The sequence below is a fragment of the Thamnophis elegans genome, chromosome 8 (genome assembly GCF_009769535.1).
Source record: "Thamnophis elegans isolate rThaEle1 chromosome 8, rThaEle1.pri, whole genome shotgun sequence".
NCBI lineage: Eukaryota > Metazoa > Chordata > Lepidosauria > Squamata > Colubridae > Thamnophis > Thamnophis elegans.
Window position 1 is genome coordinate 56,129,594 of NC_045548.1, and position 23,865 is coordinate 56,153,458.

The following is a 23,865-nucleotide window of genomic DNA, read 5'->3' on the forward strand; positions in this document are numbered from 1 at the left end:
AAATGTGTTTATCTGAAATGTGTTAGCAATTATAGTTTACATGCAGTAGCAAAATTTTGCCTTAAATGTTATATCAAAATAAAGTATTAAAGAACCACAATATTTAGAACAAATTAACAAGTTCTTTTATAGTTGTGTGCATGTGAATGAAATTCTATGAATTAATAAATTCACATGTGGTTTTAGAACCACACATAAATGATAAAAACAAGTAATTGCAGTTAGCTGCTATATTTTGAAACAAATAAGATTATATGAAAGAAACGTATTATACAAAATACAAGCAGCGTGGATAAGAATGCATAAAGGCTCCCAAATTTAATTGCCCTATTCAGTCTCAAAATGTACTGTTTATTATTTTCTTTGCCATTTAGTATTTAAAAGAGTTACAAGAATATGTAACTATGTTTAATATTTAAAAACATTCCTCTGACATTAAGCAAAAAGTGGATTTTGCTCTCTTAAATTTTACTCCGATCTAACAGCTCTTGTAATATGAAAAATTTTGTGGCCAATTATAATTATACCAACTCACAAAGCTCACAACTCTTCACAAAACTCTTAACTTTGCTATTAAAAAAGAAAAAATATGAAGTTAAAAATGTTTAGGCACTAAGGGTAAGCTAGAATTCCACACAGATGAGAGGGTTGGTTGGTACATAAGAGTGGGGCCACCTACTCAGGATATGAAGTACAGGAGAGGGAAATCTCTATCTATGTGCTTAACATACAAAGACCTTCTTCAAGAATGCAGCAAGTTAATAATCTGCGTGGAAAGCTAGCTACTTTGGAGGCTGCATTAAAACTTGACAACCCCTTTAATATTCTACAGCGTGAAATGCTAGCATTTGAGAAGATAGAAGTGGAATCTGTTTCTCATTTCTCTACCTTTCTGCTATTAAAGTAATAGCAAATTATTTTTGAATATCAAAAGGAGGAAACAAAAACCTGAAATACAGTACAAAATAAAAACATTCTGGTAAATAAGAGATTATATACAAGCAAGTTAACAAGCAAGAAAGGATAAAATATAGCACTGGATACAAAAGCACATCACTTACCCACAGTCTGGAGCAGGGCACCACCTACAATCAGGGTCTGCAACAAGCCATCGTCTAAGCATAAACTCTTCATATTTTTCCATCAAGATGTCATCATTTAAAATTAATCGAATGTCATGGGGATTAAATCGCTCAGAGCATTCTGGACAGCTGATATTAACTCTGCTTTCTGAGATTTCTATCCGGAGATACTGACGCAAGCAATCCACACAAGATCTATGGTGACAAGTCATTATTTCCGGAAACCTCTCCTTAGAGTGCCGCAAAAGGCACAAGGGACATTCTATGAAGTCTCCCGTCTGCTTACTACAGATGGCCGTTCCACTGTCTGATGACATATAGGCAGATAAAATAGAGGTCTTGTCTGGGCATATTTCTGAGTGTATAGTTTCAATACTTGCAATCCCGTCAACGCCACCATTTACATCCTTGGCTTTATGTTTCGTATCCCTTTTCCTTCTAAAAAGAGATCCCAGTGAAATTCTTCTTTTCTTTGGTGCCTTTTTAATGGAAGGCAAGCTTACAGAGGAGGCAGTAGATTGCAGGTCCCTATCAGAACCCATTTGCCGATGTAAACTCATGGCTGCAACATTCATCAGAAATGGATCAAAGAATATATGCAGCTATGACCATTTTAAAGACAAAAGCACTATTGAAAAGCAGCATATTTAAGTCACAGAAGGAAAGATAGCTTAAGTCTTGTTATGCATGATCAGATCTTGTTCATTCAGCAAATTCTTCACAATATATAATCCACCCCAAAATGCTCCTCAGCAATTCTGGAAGAGAGAGAAGAGAGACATAAAAAATGACGCCCCATTCATTCAGATCCATTGTTATTTGCAAAGGACTGGTATTAGTCTGCTTATTCATTTTACAATTACCTAATCCTCCACCCCACCTTCTTTGCTTCATGCACCTGTTGCATTTCTGTCAATTAGCAAGAGAGCAAGTAAATGAAATTTCCAGATTCCTAGTTGTCATTTTAAAAGAAAAAAAATGGTAGTCATGGGGCAACATATGTAGGTGCTATTCTATTTTGCAAGAAAGGGCTGTTATCACTTTTTCAAGATTTTTTACCAGTGAATTGCCAATCCTAAAATTGATACTATCAAAAGAAAAAAAATCCAGACATTTCTTAAACTTTACAAATGGGAAATATTTGCAGCACCAATTAAAATAAAAAAATAAAAATCTAGTGTTCTGGTTATATGTCTAAAGTTAAAGATACCTTTCAAGATTTCAGTTCTGAGTAACTGCACCAATGCATTATTCTTGATAATAGTATGAAAATGGATTGCCACATCTTTCTCGCCAAAACTGAACACAATGGGACCAAGCTTGGTGCAAACCAGAAAATGAAGATTGGAGGGAGGGGAATCCTACGTGTTTTTATGTGTCAGGGGGTTGAACAATGGACCAGAAGACTAGTGGCTGTTTCAATCGAAACCCTCTACAACCTGCCTAACCCATCACTTGGGCAAAAGCAGAGCGTAGCCTATCTTCCATTTACCAGTACCCACATATAAGCAAACACTTGCAATGTAAAAGGAAGCCAGAAACAAACATGGAGACACAAACACAGTAACAGAATAAAATGCAGATGTATTTGATAAAGAAGATGGAAAGAATTCCAGAAATTGTGCCCTAAACTGAGTAGTTTTTTTGATAGTATAATAATGTTAGGTGCTGCTTTCTTGAAAGATTTTCCACAAACTTACACACAGTAATATGTACCTTTTTAGTTTCTGTTGTGGCTTTTCAGGTCAAAGCTATAATTATAAGGAGAAAGAGATGAACAGGAAATCAACTTAATAGTGACATCTAAAATGTCTATCATATAGAGAAAAAAATTAAATTACTGATTTCTTCTATTACTCCTTCCAAACCAAACCAAAACCAAAAATCTACAGCTATGAATTTGTGAGGAATAAACATTTAGTTTAATTGTCTACATATGGAGAAAGGAAAGTAATTTAGAAATTCTGAGAAAGACACAATATGCTTCTCATCCAAAACAGTAATTAACCTTTATTTCTTACAACTAAAAATGTTTCCCTGCACTAATAAATTCCTTAAAGAAAGTCAAATTTCTAAATAGGTCATTTGTTACAGTAGTAGTAATTGAAGTTCAGAAATAAAGGGAAGAGACTATCATAATACATCCTTCCTAAGTTATACTATAGCCAAGAAAAAAGGTAATAATAGATCAATTATATTTTGTGCAGTTAAGAAACTAATTAAGGAACCAGATTCAACATGCGAGAACATGTCCATTACAGACAAGACTATTGGTCATTTATTTTAAGCCTGGAAGCCATGAGGCTTATTATACAGGTAATCCTTGACTTACAACAGTTCATTTAGTGACCATCCAAAGTTACGACGTAACTGGAAAAAGTGGCATACCATTTTTCACACTTGAGACCATTGCAGCATCCTCATAGTCACGTGATCAAAATTCAGACCGTTGGCAACTGACTCATATTAATGACAGTTGTCCCAGGTCATGTGATCCACCTTTGCAACCATCTGACAAGCAAGGTCAATGGGAAACCAGTTCCACTTAACCAGTTCCACTTAACCAGTTTCACTTAATGTTGCTAATTCAACAACTTCAGTGATTCACTTAACTGTGGTAAGGAAGATCATAAAATGGGGCAAAACACACTTTACAAATGTCTCATTTAGCAACATAAATCTTGGACTGAATTGTGGTCGTAAATCAAGGACCACCTGTATTTTCAGGAATAAATTGCACTTTTCCTCCCCCATCCCCCCCATTCAAAATTGCATTTAAAAATATCCCTTCATACACAATACATTTAATATTGACATTTAATTACTAATAACAGCATTAGAATCCTTGCAACAAAATCAGAAAAGTTTCCAAAGAAATGGGATGACACAATTATTCTGATTCTTAACATGAAAGTGTAATTTGAAGAGTGTTCGAAAACTCCAGTTAGTCCAGAACGCAGCCACGCGAGCGATTGTGGGTGTACCTAGGTACACCCACGTCACACCTATCCTCCGTGAGCTGCATTGGCTTCCCATTAGTCTCCAGACACGCTTCAAAGTGCTAGTCGTTACTTTTAAAGGCCTACATGGTATCGGACCTGGCTACTTGAGAGACTGCCTCCTGCCAATTACCTCCCTGAGGCCTATAAGATCGCACAGATTAGGCCTCCTCCGGATTCCATCCAGTCAATGTCGGCTGGCAACCCCCCGTGGGAGGGCCTTCTCTGTTGCTGCTCCGGCCCTATGGAACGATCTCCCGGTGGAGATCCGGACCCTCACTACCCTTCCGGCCTTCCGCAAAGTGACCAAGACTTGGCTGTTCCGGCAGGCCTGGGGCTGTTGAATTTGTCCAGCCCCATCCTAAGTTGTGAATGTTGTGATCTTTTAATGTTGTCTTGTTTTTGTATGTCCTTCCCTTCCCCTTTTTTACTTGTAAGCCGCCCTGAGTCTCTTGAGAGTGGGCGGCATACAAATTAATTAAATAATAATAAATAATAATAAAAGAAGAATCTGCATTTTAATGTTCCTGTTCACATTTAATGCAGCAGAAGGAAAATCAGTAATTTGTAACAATTGGGACCGGAACTTGGTTGTTAAGCAAAGTGGTCACTACGTGAAACCACAGCTGTGCTTATGATTTTAATTCAGCTTTCGTTCACTTTAGAGACCTATGAAGGTTGTACATACGGGCATTGGTCATAAAGTTTATTTTTCATCACTCCTGTAACTATAAACGGTTGTTCAAGGCAGTCACTAAACAAGGACTACTTGCATTATTTACAGATTGATAATACCTAACTCAAAACAATAAATGAACTCGCCCAGAAACTTCATGTAGAGGTTAGATAGAGTAAAGGAGAAATCTCCACCCTTGGGGATTCCACACTGAAGTGCCCAAGAGCTTAATTCTCTTATAAATTCCCATTGGAACTATCAGCTCAAGAAAGAGCAGAATATTGCCCCTGTCCCTAGTTTCAAAACAATCCAAATGGAGCCATGATACATAGTATCACATGCTGTTGACAGATCGAGCAAGTCTACAAGAGTTAGGGGTTCCTATCCAAGTTCTGTCCATCATCCATAAATATAACCAGCATCGTTTCTATCTCATGCCTCAATCTATATCCTGAATAAAAAAGATGTAGATGGCCATCCAGAGCCTCTTCAGTTATTTAGGTTTCTGTTGTTGTTAATTATATGATTTATAAGCCACCTGACTCCCCCCAAATCTGAGCATCTTACAGTAGCATAATCCAAAGAGTTTCTCTAAAACTTTACTTTAAAAACTATTTGAAAATTGTTTAGGATAGTGGGATTTATCATTTTCTGAACAGCTGTATACCTCCTTCAAGACTGACAGTATCAACCCTCTTTTTCAAATTTGCATTTGTCATTTTCTCTATCCATGTCCCTGGAGCATGCCTTCTTAATTGATCCATCCCTTTACAAAGGTTGTTGGAGGCTATGAAATTTAGAGTGATCAGACTATGATAAAGGACTAATGTTAAAATGCTCCAGCATCAGTTAAATCTTCTAATTATTCTAAAGCAAAGACAAGATGTTATCTGTGTGTTCTTTATGAATCATACCTGTGCTGCAAATAGGAGAAACCCGCACTGGCTATAAATTCCTGCACTACACCAGATCCCATCCCAAAGTAGGGAGGTCAAAATACCCCAGAACCAAAGCCTGTGGGAATCTACAACCAACCTGATGATGATGATGATGATGATGATCACCACCACCACTGTTTTTCTAAGATTATATCCCAATTATACCCCATTCAATATTGAACTGATTTTCAGCAGTTTGCAGTCCTATCATACATAAACAAAAGCATCAAAATAAATGCTTAACTATAAGCAATGTAGGTAATATATTGTATATGCTGAGGAATAATAACTGTGTATAAACATACATTCTTAAATAAAAGAAATCACTGTGTTATAATCTCCCTCAAGGCTTGTTAAAGTAGCCAGGTTTTAATCCCAATAATATCAGGGCAAGTTGAACTTTTAGGGTTGAGGAACTTGGGAAGGGAGTTTGTGAAGGAGGAAAGAGATACCAACAATACCCATTTTCATGCATGTATAAGATCTCATATCTGGTAATTTGCTGAGCCAAAGATCCCATTACAAGATACCACTACTCCTCACCTGCCTTAGTGTTGAGAGTGATGATCTATATGAAATCCTGCCATGAAGATTTTAGGGAGAGGAACCTTTCCATCCTCATCCAAATTTTAATGGTACATGCCAGACCTGCTGTTTCCATAACCAGTTAATGGAGAGAAAGAAAGTGGGACTCTAAGTGGGAAATAAAATACTTTGTAAAATATTACAAACCTAAAATTTAGAACTAAGGAAACCTGTAATACTATATTATCATAAATAAATTTAGAGGTAGAGATGGAAGGTGGGACTAAGTGGCTGTTTTAACTTCACAGTGGATTTGGAATTGCTCTGTAAGTGATATCAGTGGTCTCTTAATTTGATAAATAAATAAATAGACTTGATTTTAGTCCTTTGAAATGGATGATTCTTCCCTCTGTTAGTGGAAGTCTCGTGTGTTAATAGATCTGGTTGGGATCTGCTGCCTAGTTTCACTGTTGGAACTTGTCTTAATACATCCTTAGGAGGCCCTACATCTGGCTGTTGTTTCTGTCTCTGTACCTGCTGTTTTCTTAATGATGAGTCTAGGCTACTTAGCATTAGAGGGCTACTCCCGTGTCCTGAAAGCTCTGATAAATTTCAAGGACCTTGTATGTTCTTCAAATCCCCATGTTTAGGCTTTATTTCACACTTCATTTAGATCTACACTGATTTGATGCCATCTGATGGTATTCTTCTTGCAAAAGCTATACATGGTCTTCTTGTAACCTCCCCAACACATCTGTGTGATAGAAGCTTGCTACCTGTTTGAGACTGCCTAATCTTCTGCCTTTCTATACATGTAATGGGGATGCATATTCTGTTTTGAAAACACTGGAAGCTTTGTAGAGCTGGCCCAGGTCAGCTACCACCTCTGAAGAAGTTGTGTCAACTTCTGTTACTTGGGGATTCATCAAAACATACAGTTTGACCAGGAAGTTTAAATATGAAGGTTTGTGCCTTGTATTTTCAGCTATGCTATCAACATTTCTTTATAGAACCCACACTATCATTGATTGCCTCAACAGCCACCATTTCTTCAGTGGCAGGAATTCATTTTAATTGTGTTGATTCCGGTATGACAATCCTAAGAAACTATGTAGGAAATTAGCACCACCCCATTCCTAGAAAAATGAATTATTTTAGAAATATTAAAAAGGCAGAATATTGGGGAGTGGCTGAATCGCGACGACACGACCTGCAATCTCAAAGTCCCGAGATCGCAGTCGATACTTTTGCCGCTGAATGGTCCATATAGACCTAAACCATCCCGCAGAGATGGTGATCGGGAAGAATACGTCTTGTTGATCGCAGGAACCCCACAAAGTCCCTGATTGATCCAAGATAAGTTCTTCTAGCCGGGGACAAAAGTGCAGCCACAAGCTGATGAAGTTGGGACAGCTCCGGAACGGAAGGAAATGGAAAGAGAAAGTGTGTACAGCTGGTGAGGAAATTTTACTGTTTTAAAAGAGACTGCCCCCACAAAAAAACCCTTAAAGCTAAATTAAATTTGAGAACAGAAAACATAAGCGGCGAAATTAAGCTGCATTGGATTGCATTGGACAGTGTGTTCTTTCTTTTTAAATGCTATTTTATGGATGGAATTTGTGCAAAGCTTTTTAAAGTGAACAGATTAGTTTTTCTTTTACTTTTCTATTTTTTTAACCTATAGATTGAAACTCTTTTTTTCATTTCTATATGAGTTTTTTTCCTTTTTTCTATTTTACCTCATTTAAGAATTTTACTTCTTTTAAACCTGGAATACAAAAAAGATACAAAAGAGTACAAAAAGGCTTGTAACATTAGGGGGAAAGGAAGCAACACTGCCACTTGGAGGCTGGAGGTTTGAGCCTTGGAAACATTGTACTTTCACTTCTCTCTTTGATCATTTCGATTTTGCGCTTTAAGACCTTGCAGCTTGTTTACAGAGAGTGATAAGAAGAGCACGGAGTGTTTATGCAGGTGTTCTTTTGAACCTTATTGCCAGCTGGAGAAAAGTGAAAACAAGATCTTATTGTGAGAGACTATAAATGAATTTGTGATTAATCTAATAAAAAGCTTTGAAAGCCAGAGTGGCAGTACCAGTTGAAAGAATGGCACAATATCAACATCAAAAAGAAACTTTAATATTGCAAGAGATAATGTTTGGAATTCAAAAATTACTAGAAGTATCAGAGAGAATTGAGGAGAAACTGGAAAACATAGAGCATATAACAGCAAAATATGATGGAGAATTTCAATTGGAAAAAGTGGAGGCTAGAGTCCTAAAAATGGAAGAGAAAAATGAGCACAAAGACAAGAAATTTGTTGACATCTATGGTGAATGGAGTGTGGTTGGAAATGGAGTGCGTGGAACATGGAAAGGGGAGCTAGATGACCAGGAACTCTACCCCGGATGGCAAGGTATAGACGAGGAAGAAAGAGAAGAATTGATGGATTTAAGGAGAGAAATCTTATCAGAAGCACTGTTGATGACCAAAGATATGCTGATTAAAGAAACAGATGGAGGGTATCGAGATTATATAAGAGATGCAATAAGCAATGAGCTGCGAAGAGAAGTCGGCACAAATATTATCAAGGAAATAATCAGAAGATTAATTCCACAAATGGCAAAATACATAAGATTGCATTATTACTGGAAAGATACAGGTTTATATATGAAAGTTTATAACAAAAAATTAGTTAAATTTAGTTAAATTTAGAGCATTATGTAAAAAATAAAGTGATAATGGATATGGTTAAATAAATAATTGGCAATGATAATAATAATGTATACATATGTATTAGTTTGATAAGAATTAATTGAATATGAATGGTAAATGGTGACTATGAAAGGAAGATTAGAAATTTTGTTCTGACATAAAAGCTAATAATAAAAAAATTAATTAAATCTAGTTAAACTTTGAGTATTAAGTCAAAAAATGTTATTATAATGGACATAGTCAAATAAATGATTGATAATGATAATAATGTATATATATGTATTGGCTTAATAAAAGGAAATTGGATATAAATTGTAAACAGTGATTTGGAAAGGAAGACTAGAAACTTGGTTACTAAATATTATTGATTTTTATTTAGAATAGGTCATAAGGATTTAATGTTAGTGAATGATATTGGAAATAGATAACAAAATGCCATTATGTGGTTATGTTTTAAACTTTGGAATATTCTATGCAAAAGGACGTTAAAACAATTATAGTCAAATGAAAATTGAGGTATGATGATAGTAATATCTATACATATATTTGATATAAAATATATGATTTGATATGAATTATAGATGATGACTGTGGAAGAAATGCACAAAAGCTTTTTGTAACCAATTGACACACTTTCTATAGTATGCAAAGAAAAAGGATTCTTTGTGTTTGTTTGGGTTTATGCAAAAATAAAAATAAAAATTTACCAAACAAAAGGCAGAATATTATATTTCTTTGGATGAGAAAAGGAGAAACATGTTTTAAAGACAAAGCAGCTCCCTGCAGCTCCCTGCCCCCCACACCTTTGTCAATGGACCATTAAGGCCTGAGCCAGTCTATTCTGCATAACAAAGATCTACCTGCTTCAGGCAGAGCCATAATAGGAATTCCAAAGCCTTTTCAGTACATCATCCCCCAGCAACAGCTCAACTTGGGACGCAAAAGACAGTTTACAAAGTGAGCTGAGACCCCCGCCCCTGAGAATCTGACCACCAATCAGAGTGCATTTCTTGCACAGGAACGAGAAGCTCTGGGGTGGGGCCCAGAGAGGGCATAAAACCAAGGCACTCTCAGCATCTCTTCCCTTTTTCCCCCTAAGACCTCAAACCATGAGGTCCTGTCCACCATTAAAAACCATCTTTTCAAATAGCCGCCATGTTTCCAGTGTCTTTCTCCCTATTTGGAACTGAACGCAGGAGGACATTTCTTCCAACAACACATTTATTTTTCTTTTGATCATAAAATATGTGAGTCTCCTTCATCTATATATGCTACATAGGTTGCTTGGGCTGACAAAGCTGAAATGGTACCAATAACCTTCTGTCCTAGATGAGAATGTTATTTTTCTGTGGCGAATTTGATTGGATTTGCAAAGGTAAGGTAGATTGTTCTTTCACTAGCTTGCTCACTTTTTACCTGAAACTACATTGTTTCAAATATTTCCCACTGCAGAATTCTAGAGCAGGGGTTTAAAGACAAAACTGAAATAAATCTATAGTGCTATTTGAAAATATTCTAATTATTGATTTAGCAGCATTTGACTGTAAATAACTCATAGATCAGTTGCCTATATTTTTTTAATAATCAACACTTTCTTTATAAAAGTAATTTCCTTTTATGTCTGAATCACATGCTTTCCAATCCATGTTTTAGGTTTAATAGTTATAGTCTGAGCCATTTCCTGTTTTTCTGCTGTTATGCTGCCAGGAGTAGAAACTGGCTGGTCAGCCATTTTTAAATACCTTAAAATAATATAGCGCTGTTAATTGTGAACAGAATTTCTAATGATTGTTTCGTCTTTCAATTTTGAAAGGTTGCTTAAAATGGGATTCACTAGAAGTACAAACAAATAATCTGAAAACTAGAATAAAGTAGATGAGAGCAGAGGAAGCCTGATCTTTGTCACTGAAGTATTCTTTTAACCTCTGAGTTATTTTTTGTTAGTATTATTACACTTCAGAATTTTTACTTCTCTGGCAGCCTCAAGTTCAACAGCTTTTGTTATGATGTATATGCAGAATTTGTAGCTTGCTCTTTCCTTTATGTAGTAATCACACCTGGTGTTAATAGTAGACTACAGAACCTACTTTAGATATAAATCTAAATAACTGAAGAGGCCCTGGATAGCCATCTACATCCTTTTTATTCAGGGTATAGATTGAGGCATGAGACAGAAACGACACTGGTTATATTTATGGATGAAGGGACAGAACTTGGATGGGAGCCCCTAACTCTTGTAGACTTGCAAGATCTCTCAACAGCATGTGATAGTATCTATCATGGCTCCATTTGGATTGTTTTGAAACTAGGGACTGGGGCAATATTCTGCTCTTTCTTGAGCTGATAGTTCCAATGGGAATTTATAAGAGAATTAAGCTCTTGGGCACTTCAGTGTGGAATCCCCAAGGGTGGAGATTTCTCCTTTATTCTATCTAACCTCTACATGAAGTTTCTGGGCGAGTTCATTTATTGTTTTGAGTTAGGTATTATCAATCTGTAAATAATGCAAGTAGTCCTTGTTTAGTGACTGCCTTGAACAACCGTTTATAGTTACAGGAGTGATGAAAAATAAACTTTATGACCAATGCCCACATGTACAACCTTCATAGGTCTCTAAAGTGAAGGAAAGCTGAATTAAGATCATAAGTACAGCTGTGGTTTCATTTAGTGACCACTTTGCTTAACAACCAAGTTCTGGTCCCAATTGTGGTTGCTAAACAAGGATTATCTGAAAATGCAACATAAATCTTAAACCAGTGCCCTGGAAATTGTGAGGAATTGGTGGGTGGAATAGAATCATACAGAATTTCAGCAAAACAGATATGTTATTAAGAGAAAAGCCACCCAGCTGCACGGAAGTTCCATTTATTACTGTTAATAGGGCTGCACTCCTCTCGAAGAGAACTTTGATCTGGGGGTCCTTTCAGATTTCCAGATCTTGCTAGAATAGCAAATGGAAGCCATGCCCAGAAGATGCCTTGGCAGCTTCAGTTGCTCAGCCATTTCAAATCTGTCCTGGAGCAGAAGATGACAAAGACAGTGACTCAGTCCCTTTTCATGAAAAAGACAGTGATTCATGCCATTGGGTCAGCTAGATGAATGCAATTCATTCAATATGGGACTTCCCTTGAAGATAACCCAGAAATTGCAAATGGCACAAAATGCAGCTGCTCACCTACTAACTTGCATTAATCAATTCAGTAGAATAATCCTTGCTTTGGAGGGAGCATATTAGCACTAGCATTTAAGATTTATATACAGCTTCATAGTGATTTATAGCCCTAAGCAGTTTTAGGCTGCAATACTGCTTTCTAACCACTGCACCACCAGGTCCTATTCAAGATGTTGCTGGCTACCGTGTTTCCCCGAAAATAAGACCCTGTCTTTTGACCCCTGAAATAAGAGCTTATTTCCTTATTTTGGGGGAGGTCTTATTATTTTTGAGGTGCAGGAGGTGGTGAGCGTGGACACCTCATGGCTGCTGCTATTTTCAGGGAGGGATTATTTTAGTGTATGCACTCAAAAACCTGATTGGGCTTATTATCCGGGAAGGTCTTATTTTCAGGGAAACAGGGTATCTATACAGGTTTACATTACTAGGGTTCTTGTTACCTTTTTGAAAGATGTCATATCAGTGGAATCTGCCAATCTGATATGGTCTAAGCCAGAAAAGAGATTGTGGGTACTTACCCAAAACATGAAGGAAACAAGAACCTAAAGGACAGCTTTCTCATTATCTCTACTGCTCATGCTCACACAGTCTGCCCATTAAAGCCAAGGTATCTGCTAACTTCATTTAGATGTGACCAGAACAGTTCTTTTTTGTAGGGCTTTTAGAATGTGAGGTTCTCAGTTGCTGGCAGTAGGGGAAGATAGTTGGACAGTACAATATTTTATATGGAATTGTTTTATTACATTTTCTATATGGATAGAACTAATATACTTCAGGTGCCATTCATTAAGCAGAATCACCTAATGGGCCTAGGAAGGATGCCTTCTCTGTTAAAGCACCTGCCCTTCAGAACATCATTCCCTCCAAGATAAATCTGGCCCCTATTTGGCCAAGTCCAAAAGAGCTCTGAAAACCTGGTTCTCTCCAAAGGCCTTGGGTTAAAGTGGGTGGCAGGGCTTGGATTAGTTTTAATGTTTTTCCCCCTTTCTGGCATTTGTGGTTTTTTTTTAACTATGCCACATATTTATTTTCATTATTGTGCTGCCCAGAGTTATAGAGATGGGTAGGCTTATAAATTTATAAAACTTTTTTTTAAAAAAAATCAGAACTATGGGTTAATTTGTTTGGTGAGTAGGCAGTTTACAAATTTCCACAATAAATCAATGATTAAGCGTTTAACTTATTTTACAAAAATGTCTTTATCTTATAGCCTTCAACAACACAGTTAAAGAAATATGCTTAAGAAGCTTAATTCTTAATAATTTTGGGATCCCTATCAAGCATTATTCAGATTCCATTTTTTGAGAAGATACTCTCTGCATTTCGTTATCCCTTTTTAAAAATCATAAAACCTAATCTATTATATTTGTATGGTTTCCTAATGCAAAGGTAAAAATGTCAGTATTTCTTATTTAAAACTATCCTACCCTCCACTATTCCAAAAGTGATGGTACTATAAGGCTATTCAACCCCAGTCATTATTATTTCTAGTTGTAAAACTATAAATTTATATCAAACTGTAGTGTTATGATCAACTTGTAGGTCTCCCAGCCTTAACTTTTGCTAAGCTGCTGTTGCAATACAAATATTTAAATATTGTAATAGATTGTCCTGCTTTGGGCACAATTGCGAGAAAGCAACATATAAAGAAAATGTTGACTGCCTGAATTCAACTGATAAAATATGCAATAATAAAATATTTCTAACAAAATCCAAACTATTTAATGTTGAATATTATTATTTTTATGATGGATTTGAACCCTGGCTTAATTTTATATAAAAAATAAGAATATATGCTTTTCCTTCTTTCTAAATTACTGAGTATAGGCACTAATCTTGCTGCTATAAGAGAATTCCAGTTTATAATGATCACAATTATATGTGTTAAATTTCCAAATCCCACTGGATTGGTAAATATGGGCATGTTTCTGTATCTCACAACTGGGAACCTAATCTAGTGTCTTCTAAAAGATATATTCAAATTTATTTTTACATATATTTTACAAACATCCACATCCACTTGAGAGACCGCCTCCTGCCAATTACCTCCCTTCGACCTATTAGATCGCACAGATTAGGCCTCCTCCGAGTTCCATCCGCCAGTCAGTGCCGACTGGCGACTACGCGGAGGAGAGCCTTTTCAGTAGTAGCTCCGACCCTTTGGAACGATCTCCCCGTGGAGATTCGCACCCTCACCACCGTCCAGACCTTCCGCACAGCCAAGATCTGGCTATCCCGTCAGGCCTGGGGATAAAGATTTTAATCCGCCCCACCCGAATGTTGAATGAAAGTTGTGTTTTATTGTTTATTTTTTTATTCACGTACTGTCTTATGTTTTGTCTTGCACACCCCCTCCCATGAATTGTAAGCCGCCCTGAGTCCCCTCAGGGAAAAGGGCGGCCTATAAATAATAAATAAAAATAAAAATCTAAAAATCCACACACATATACACTATTTCAATTAATAACACAAACGTGAAACACCCAGATGTTATTTTCAGTAGGTTACAGATGAGAACTTATATAACTCTTTTATGTTACATCACCAATGTCAAAGTCTATTTGCCATAACTTTTCCACTTTTCCTTGATGCACAGCATAATTTATGGCAAGGGTGTCAAACTCAAAGCCCGGGGGTACTTAGATCTGGCCTGCGAGGGGCCATCCTGGAAACAGCGAAGGACCAGCCCGTGGTGCTTCTGCCAGTGAAACTGGCTCCCAAGCTCCATTTTCAGATTACATGGCCTCCTGCCATGTCTGCCAGTGAAAACGGAGCTCGGGAGGGCCATCCTCTCCAGAGCTCCATTTTCACTGGCAGAGGGTTGGTGACCTTCAATGAAATTGAGTTTGACACCCCTGCTTTATGGACATTCTCCATGAACTAATCAGAACTTATGGTTGTTTCACTTTTATACAAGTATTTCTAATATAACAGTTTCCAGATATATGGGATCTAGAATTCACAAGTATACATGGACATTTTGAAAAATTTGGGACAGTATGAGGTAATAACTGATCAAAAAGAAATATTCTGATTGCAACATTTCAGGTGCTCAAGCAAAAAAATTGATAAAGCTAAACTGATAAATTGTATAGGTTCTTAAAACATAAAACCACATAACACAACTACTCATCCACAGCAAAAGCAGCGCATAGTATAAAAAATATGCAGTATTCTAGTAATCTCCATATTTTTAAGCCTACTGTCAAGTTTTAAATTTTATTATATCATTGGGAATAACTACAAAATGGACATTCTACAGCTAATTGATTAGCTAAACAATTAGTATCTTTGGAAGATAGTAATAGATTAAAAATGTGGTTGCTTGATAACCGCACAAATATTCACATATTTCTCTTTCCATCATGCTTGACCAGCAGAAGAAAGAAGAAATGCTATGCTGATGCTATTGTCAAAGTAGCAACAGCAACATTCGTACTCAATGAGTCGTCTTTAATGGTACAACATCTTCATGGAGGGAAAAAGCGGGGGGGCTGTACCACAAGGTTCTATCTTAGGCCCAATACTCTTCAGCATCTTTATAAATGATTTAGATGAGAGATTTAGAAGGGAAACTCATCAAACTTGCAGATGATAACTAAACTGGCAGGAATAGTCAACACCCCAGAAGACAGGCTCAGGATCCAAAAAGATCTTGACAGACTTAAACAATGGGTTCTATCCAACAAAATGAAATTTAATGTGGAGAAAAGCAATGTTTACACCTAGGCAGGAAAAACCAAAGGTACAAGTATAGATTAGGTGAACCTTGGCTCAAAATCAGTAACTGTGAGAGGGAGTCCTGGTGGACAATCACATAAACATGAGCCAGCAGTGTGCAACAGCAACAACAACAACAACAAAACTAGCACAATGCTTGATTGTATAAATAAAGGCACAGAATCAAAATCACGTGAAGTATTAGTACCACTTTATTCCATTATCTGAGGGGCTGCCACGAAGAAGAAGGGGTCAACTTATTTTCCAAAGCGTCAGAAGGCAAGACAAGAAACAATGGACAGAAACTAATGAAGGAGAGAAGCAACCTGGAATCAAGAAGAAACTTCCTAACTGTGAGAACATCTAGTAACCAATGGAACAGCTTGCTTTCAGAAGTTATAGGTCAGAGATGGCAAACCTTTTCGGGAATTGCATGTCTGAGCCGCAACCCAGAAGATGGGGCATGCGTGTGCTGTAAAATGAACTTCCAGTTTCGGCCACACTCGGGTTACTGGCATGCATATACATGCGATAATCAACTGGCCAGTGCGTATGTTTACACTGGAAAACAGAAGACCACCTCTTCCAGTTTCTGGCACTGCTGCACACATGAATGCCAGCTGATCGTCAAGTGCGCATGCGTGCCATAAATGCAGAAGAGGAATGGGCAATGCCATGCATGCCAGGTGACATGGCTTTGTATGCTACTTTGGGCATATGTGCCATAGGTTCACCATCACGGTTATAGATGTTTCATTACTGGAGGTTTTTAAGAAAAGACTGGACAGCCACCTGCTTGAAATAAATCTAACACAATTTAGAGAATAAAATTGTTAACAAAATTTTACCAACCACTTATTTTTCTCATAATCTTTGTCTAGAACCATAATGGAGATTTCCAACTCACAGGCTAAATGATTAAGAAGCAACTCTGGTGCTTTGAGCAAGCACCCTTCTAATTCTTAAGGCCTGTACTCAAACTTTCCTTTATATCTCACAAGAATCATGCTTGGTCATTTCATGCATTCTATCTATAGCACAAAGTGAAACAGTTTTAGCATATTTATAGCCAAGAAGTAGACCTGTCAAGACAATCTACTGTTTTCTCTTTTCAGTCCTACCAAGATCTTAACAAGTCTGGTTGTAGCATTACAGGTAGTCCTTGTTTAACAACATAATTGGAATCAGCATCTTAGTCATTGAGCAAAACAGTCATTAAGCATAATTGCTTCACTCAACAACCACAATCCCAGGACTCCTGAACAGTGAAGTAGATGGCGGGAAATTGCTGCCTGTCACAGGGTTTCATCCTGAAATGTTCCTGCAATTCTGCACAGACGGGAAATCCTTCTTGGGGCTGCAGGAATGAGCTGAAATCTTCAGAACTTCAACACTGATCCTGCACACCACCAAAGAATTTCCCTTCCATACAAGATTTCAACTCATTTTGTAGCTTGTAGAAAGATTTCAGGTCCCCTCCACTTGCAACTTTCCCTGCCAGTTTCTCCACTGACTTTCTGGGAAAGCCAACAGAGAAGATTGCAAATGGCAATCAAATGATTGCAAGTGGGATTGTTTGGGAATTGGTTGCAGATATGAGCCAGCTGCCAAGTGCCCAAAATGTCATGTTATAGCAGGCTGGTGGAGCAACTTTTTATACAATCTGTTTCAGTGGCCATTGTAACTTTGAACAATTGCTAAACAACTAGTCCCAAGTCAAGAACTGCCTGCATAGGATTTGCAAGAGATGTATAAGTCAATCAGAATAGAGCTGGAAGGGAACTTGGAGGTCTTCTAGTCCAACCCCCTGCTCAAGCAGGAGAACCTATATACCATTCTATAATAATAAATTAGTATATTATGAGAGACCTTAAAAAATTAAAAACAGAAGAAAAAATTTCACAGAGATTTTAAACAAGAATGTGTCACATTTTAGAAAAACTACGTTAAATATAATTTGTTTATTCAACATATATCACAGGTGTCAAACTCGGTGTGTCATGTTGCCATCACGTGATTATCACAATATTTTTCCCTTTGTGGAACTGGGATGCGCATGGCCTGTGCATGACGCATCCAGTCCATGGGCCATCAGTTTGACACTCCTAACATATATCCTTTATTTCAAAACAGAAAGTATCAGATTCCTAAATTCATGAAAATGAAGAGTAATTCATATAATAAATCAAGACATTACCTTAATGAATGAAATAATCCTCCATGTGCCAGCCAGCAATAGAATCTCAAAGATCATGCTCAAATTTGTAGTGCATCCATGTAATAAACCTTATCCAGTTAACATGAAAACAAATCTTGGATCTGAAATGAAGACAAAGAAATAAAATAGAAGTTCCCCTCTATTATTATGCAAAAATGTTTGGACTGCTTTAAGACAGGGCTGTCAAACTCACAGCCTGCAGGCCAGATGCATCACGTGCTGGCCACGCCCATGCTCAGTTTAGCAAAGGGGGGGAAAGTCACAATACATCACATGATGCCACGCTGACAATGCATTTGACACCCTTCTTTAAGACATAAAAAACTGTCAAGTTACTGGATATGTCAAGAGTTTGGTTTTTTAATTATATACCTTATTAATTTTCCAAGCCCAGACTACAAGTTGCACAAAAAATGAAAATATCTACTCAGATGCAGAAAAAAATCCAAGCAATACTGAAGATCTTTATTAGTCTGGTTCAAGCTTAATGAATGGCATTCAAGCATTCAAGTTTTGAATAATTCTCTATCAGACAATATTGTAAAAACAAAGTGACAAGTGCACACTGGAAATATGGAAAAGTCATGACTGGTATTCAAATAAACACTGAGTAAAACTTTTCTTTTTTTTCTTGGCATTTAATAAAAATACCAATTGTGCTTGCAATATTTTGAAGAATGGAAATTTGAAAATGAGGCCTAAAAATAATCTTTAACTTTCTGCAAAGTTGGCCATATTCCTCCAACCAAGCAAATACCTGTATACAGCCATGGAAAGCTAAACAATTCAGAGAAAGAAGGCCATAAACAGATGTGGACAGTACAATCACGTGTCACATCAGAAAAAGATAAGAAAATGTGCTGTATCTTTCTACACTTCCTCTCACATTTACCAATCACCTGATTAGGCTGCAAAATGAAGGAAAAGAGAAAGACTATCCATCATCTCCATATTGCAAACAGCCAGCTTTGCTTCTCCACAAGCTATTACCTATGGACAGTAATTCTAACAAGCTACCTACTATTTCCATATGTGGACAGATTAAACACTGGTGTCTGAGCTTCATTTCCGCCCCTCCTTCTTTCCCATTCATTTAACTTTGTCATGTCTTTTAGATAAGCATTAAAGGAGGGGCAGTCATGTTACACAGTTAGCCATAACCACTAATTTAAAGGAAAAGTCTTTAAATTAATAAATGTGCAAGCAGATTTATTGTGCAAGTAGAAGATAATACATATTTAAAATAAAATGGATATGTCTCCAAAAAGAGATAACGTGCTCAGGTAAGTGCACATGTAACTTAAGCAATCACAGTTTCAATATTTTAATTTCTTTTCATAAGTGTTTTGTATTGTAGTTCTTGATAATGTAGTTTCAAAGACAAAGCACAGAAACAGCCACCTTAAGAATTTCTTGCTTACATTTCCTTCCAGGCTATGTACGGAATTCTGACCACAATGACTTAGGTGCAAATCCCAAGTATTTAAGGCAGTATTTCTCCACCTTTTATTTCTTAAATCTCACTATCAATATCACTGTCATAAGAACAAAAAGCCAATTTTCCAAGAATGTTAACATTTTGTTCTTATAAATTTCAAGGGCATTTGTGTCAACAACTTATCCCCTCTTTTACATAGTTTTTTTTAAAGTCCATCGAACTATGCATGCCACTAACAACACAGATTCTGAGATGTAGAATTGATACTATGAATATGCTAATTCTGATTTAATTACTGCATTGCCATATTAGGACAAGTGCAAATAACTAGTTTGTAGTTTGAGACAGAAATTATGCATGATAGAATGTTTACTCCTGGTACTCTTAAATTATATAAGCATATGAATTCTACAGGGAACTGGAATAAAGAAATGAGGTGCACTTGGCTTCAGTTCTAGTATAGCAATCTTGCAACAATCACTATTGCAAGATTGTCTCCAAACCAACCACAAGTTTCCCAATCAACTATTCATATTAGTAAATCGGTTTGAGCCAGGCTTTCTATTTCTATTTTTCAGCAATGCTTTATGTCAGTTTTAAAAAGAACCACAGAAACAAAACTATTTAAGATTAACCATTACTCCTACACTGCTAGTCCTGAACAACCACCTTCGACTTTTTTACTCACTTTTTTACTGTCTTCTCAGTGACTATCAAGATGACCTGGGTTGAGGAATTGACGTAATAGACCAAAACTTACATTTTAAGGTGGTAATGCTGATCTGCCAACAATAGGTTATTATACTATACAATACTATATGTGGATATTCTCACTTACTCTTGCTTCTACAGCAGCATTATTCTAACCAGATCATTGAAGGTACTTCCTTAAACTTAGGTTTCTAACACAGACGCTACCAATAATTCTATTAAGCAGAACAGTCAACAGCTGTTTGACTAATGAAAAGGAAAGGAAAATTCCACCTTATTTTATGCTGACATCCTGTGTACTTCACAAACAGCTTTTTTATTTGACCTAAGCTTTAAAAAAGCATTTACATTAGGTGTAAATAGAAGCATTAAAATTCCTACATTGCTTCCACTCTTTTGCCTTTTCAACCTATGCTAGACTGCTAGACTGTCTCTGTAAGGCAATTTGAAACCACAGTTACCATCCAAACCTGTTAAAAAATATTCAAATAACATGGTAAAATGTCAACTATTTCAAGAGCTGGTCTAATCTGCCTTTTGAATACCAAATATTTCCAATGAAATATTTGGTATTCCTTTACTACCAATTAAAGCGTGACTGTACAATTCCAGGAAAATATTGTTACTTAAGCATGACCCTGAGAGGTTTTCCAAAGGAACTACAACGACGGTTATGCATCCGGTTGTTTTTGTTTTTTTTTAATTGGGAAAGTCCCTGAATTCAAATAATTGTATATTTTTAGGGGAAGGAGGAGAAGCGGCCTTTCTAAACATAAATGATTATTGTATCTCGGCCCTGCCCCCAATTAACAATTGAGGCTGAATGTGGAAAACATTCCCCCTGTCACTTGGGAATGGACTTCCTTCTTTGGCCTGGGTTACCATTCTATTTTGTAGGAAGCGCGGCTTTCTTTCCCAGTTACTCAGAGGCTTCGGTTTAAGGTGGCGCTGCTTTACGCCGCCCTCCTCCTCCTCCTCCTCCTCCTGCAAGCGAGAGGTGCCTCAGAGACTCGGCCGGGAAAGAGGGCGTCGATTGCTGAGAAGTTCTTTTCCCGGAAAACTTATCGGGGTGCTCCTGCGATCCGCGGGGACTACTCGCTCTCCCCGAAGAGACCCCTCGCATGCTCTGGGGGGGAGGCTCGGACCACAGCCTGAGGAACCAACCTCTTCGGGACGGTCTGGGGTGGGGGGGACGGAATCTGCCCGGCGGCTTCGGCGAACAAGGCGGGCCCCACGGTTCGCGGCTGGTCCCCCCTCTGGCCGCCCAGCGGGCAGCTAAGGGGAGACAATGGCCACGATGACTTCACTCCCCAGCAATGTGAGGAGCCGCCGCCGCCGCCACCACCACCGCCTATGCCCTCTCCGCGGCCGGGAGCCGAGCCGAGCGGGAGCCCCGAAAGCGAAACGTTCCTCCTTTCCAGTCGCCGCCGCCGCCCGTTGGCTCGAGCAAGCCCTCCCGCCTTCGCTGTCCGCCAGGCGGCTTCCGCGGGACTCCTCACCCTCCCCTCCCTTCACCGCCAGCCCCGGACACGGGCGGCAGGAGGCCCCCCTCCCCCCCCCGACGCCGTTGCCACAATCCCTCCCGCCGCCCTTCTCGGTACCTTGAACTCCGACGGAGGCAAACCCCAAAGCGGCTGGGCCCTCCTCAGCCGATCCGCGCCGCGCAGGAAGCGCCTCTGAGGGGGAGAAGAAAGCGAGCGTGTGAGGGAAGGTGGGGGGAGAGCGGCGGGGAAGGGGGAGGAAGAGGAGGGGGAAGGAGAGGCTGCCAAGCTCCAGGCAAGGAAGGGCTGGGCTTGGCCCGCAGAGAGGGAGATTTCCGCCTCGCTCCCCCGCTGAGCTCACAGACGAGGCGGGGCCGCCTGAGGGTTGAACCCGGTGTCTGTCCGGCGGCGAGGAGGAAAAAGGAGGAGGAGGAGGAGGAGGCCTGGTGCGCAGGGGAGGCAGCGCGGGCGGCATTTTCTCTTAAAGTTTTGCTTCTCCTCCCGAGAAGCCCCGCTTTGCTCTCCCGGAGAAAGCAGACTAGGGGAGAGAGACTCCCTCGCAGAAGACGTCCGGGCTGTATTTCCCTTCTGGCTTCCTGACCGGCCGCTGGACAAGAGCAAAGCCCTCCTTGCGAAGACCAGGGAAGAATGTGCCTTCCAGAGGCCGAGGCTGGTCTTGTCTCCGCTCCCATAAATATACCTAAAGAGGTTTTGTGCGTTTAATCTTTGGCCCAGGAAAGGAAGAGGGGCCGCAAAGGAGCAAGTAGCCCCGAAGCGGAGGCCTTGGGGTCGTTTCCCGCTAGTAAATTGTGGTAACATTTGCTCCAGGGTGGAAGAACCGCCTGGCTGCGTGTAATTTGCTGGGCCCTTTGCTCTTCCTTTTTGATTTCCTTGGATCCCAGTAAGGGCTGCTGGTAGCCTGATACTCTTCCAAGGAATGACAAAACCTAAAAGATTTTAGGCAGCATAGGGCAGCCCTTAGAGATGGCATCTGTGGAAAATACTACTTTTAATCCAGGGTTTCTCAACCCGTAGCAATTTTAAGATAAGCGGACTTCAACTCCCAGAATTCAACCGATACTGCTGTAATTCATGGGTTGGGACCAGAGGAAGGCAAGATCATGGGGAAATGACAGAAAAATAGTTTGACCGGCCAGTTTCTGGTGAAATGCAAGTAGAGATGAAGTCTAATACTGCTTATTCTACATTGGAATTTGTTCATCTTTTTAATGTCTGTGTGTGTACACACACACACACACTTTATACCCTCACAACATTGGCATTGATCTGTATTACGTTAATATATTTATAGTGTGATTCTGTATAATTGTATTCACAAATAAACAATCCTGCCTGCAGTGTCTTTACAATTGCAGATTAACATAGTGATTCGATATCCTGAATACCAAGGACCATCTTGTCTCTTAATAAAAACTTAACATTTGGAATAATTCTCTTTTCTTTCTTACCTTTCAAGTCAGCTTGAATGAATTATTTTATTTATCACTTGTTAACACTTGTAGCTTGAATTATTTTATTTATCATTTGTTCTCATCCAAGAACAAGAAAAAATGATCTATTTATAATCCATAAACTACCTCTTCAACACTTGAAGTAGTTGTATTTTATTTAATTATTAGCTATACTGTTATACTAGTAATTCATCCATTTTGGGATGTGTTATAGAAATTTTCAAAACAAAAGTATGAATACTATTCAAGTCTAAATTCCCAGTACTGGGAACTGAAGATTTGAAAAGACATTTGGATCCTCTGATTTATGAATAATCAACTATACAAAGGACCTAATAGGATGAACATCTGATTCTTTATCTGGAAATAAAGTCTCAGTAGGATTTGTGCTGACTTTGTAGACCAATTTGTAGACCAACCTATCAAATTCTGTATTGGAAAGGTAGCATCAAATTTCTTCATATAAATTAATTAAAATAACAAGTAGCACATCAGCTGTTTCTTATCTGATATCCAGCAGAACTCTAATATTGCCTCAACTATCTTGCATAACAAATAGGATTTGCAGAATTATCTGCCAAATTTTCTGTTTTTATTCCTACTAAAAAGGATGGAGTTACAAGATTCCTTTGTTCATTTTTCATTGCCTTGACCCTTCAACTATACCAGAGGCAGCCATATGTTCTACTTTCCTAAAGGCACACCTCTGCTTGAGAGTC

General features: G+C 38.4%; 1 protein-coding gene across 1 annotated transcript in view; it reads right to left on the minus strand.

The window, feature by feature from the left end:
* The window catches only part of RNF19A (ring finger protein 19A, RBR E3 ubiquitin protein ligase), a 38,565-nt gene extending 16,522 nt beyond the window's left edge, over positions 1 to 22,043 (minus strand). Inside the window, 3 exon segments of the mRNA XM_032222745.1 lie at positions 1,062 to 1,840; positions 18,024 to 18,145; positions 21,795 to 22,043. Of these exon segments, the coding sequence (XP_032078636.1) occupies positions 1,062 to 1,657 (596 nt within the window). The 5' untranslated portion in view covers positions 1,658 to 1,840; positions 18,024 to 18,145; positions 21,795 to 22,043.
* Between the last annotated feature and the right edge of the window lie 1,822 nt (positions 22,044 to 23,865).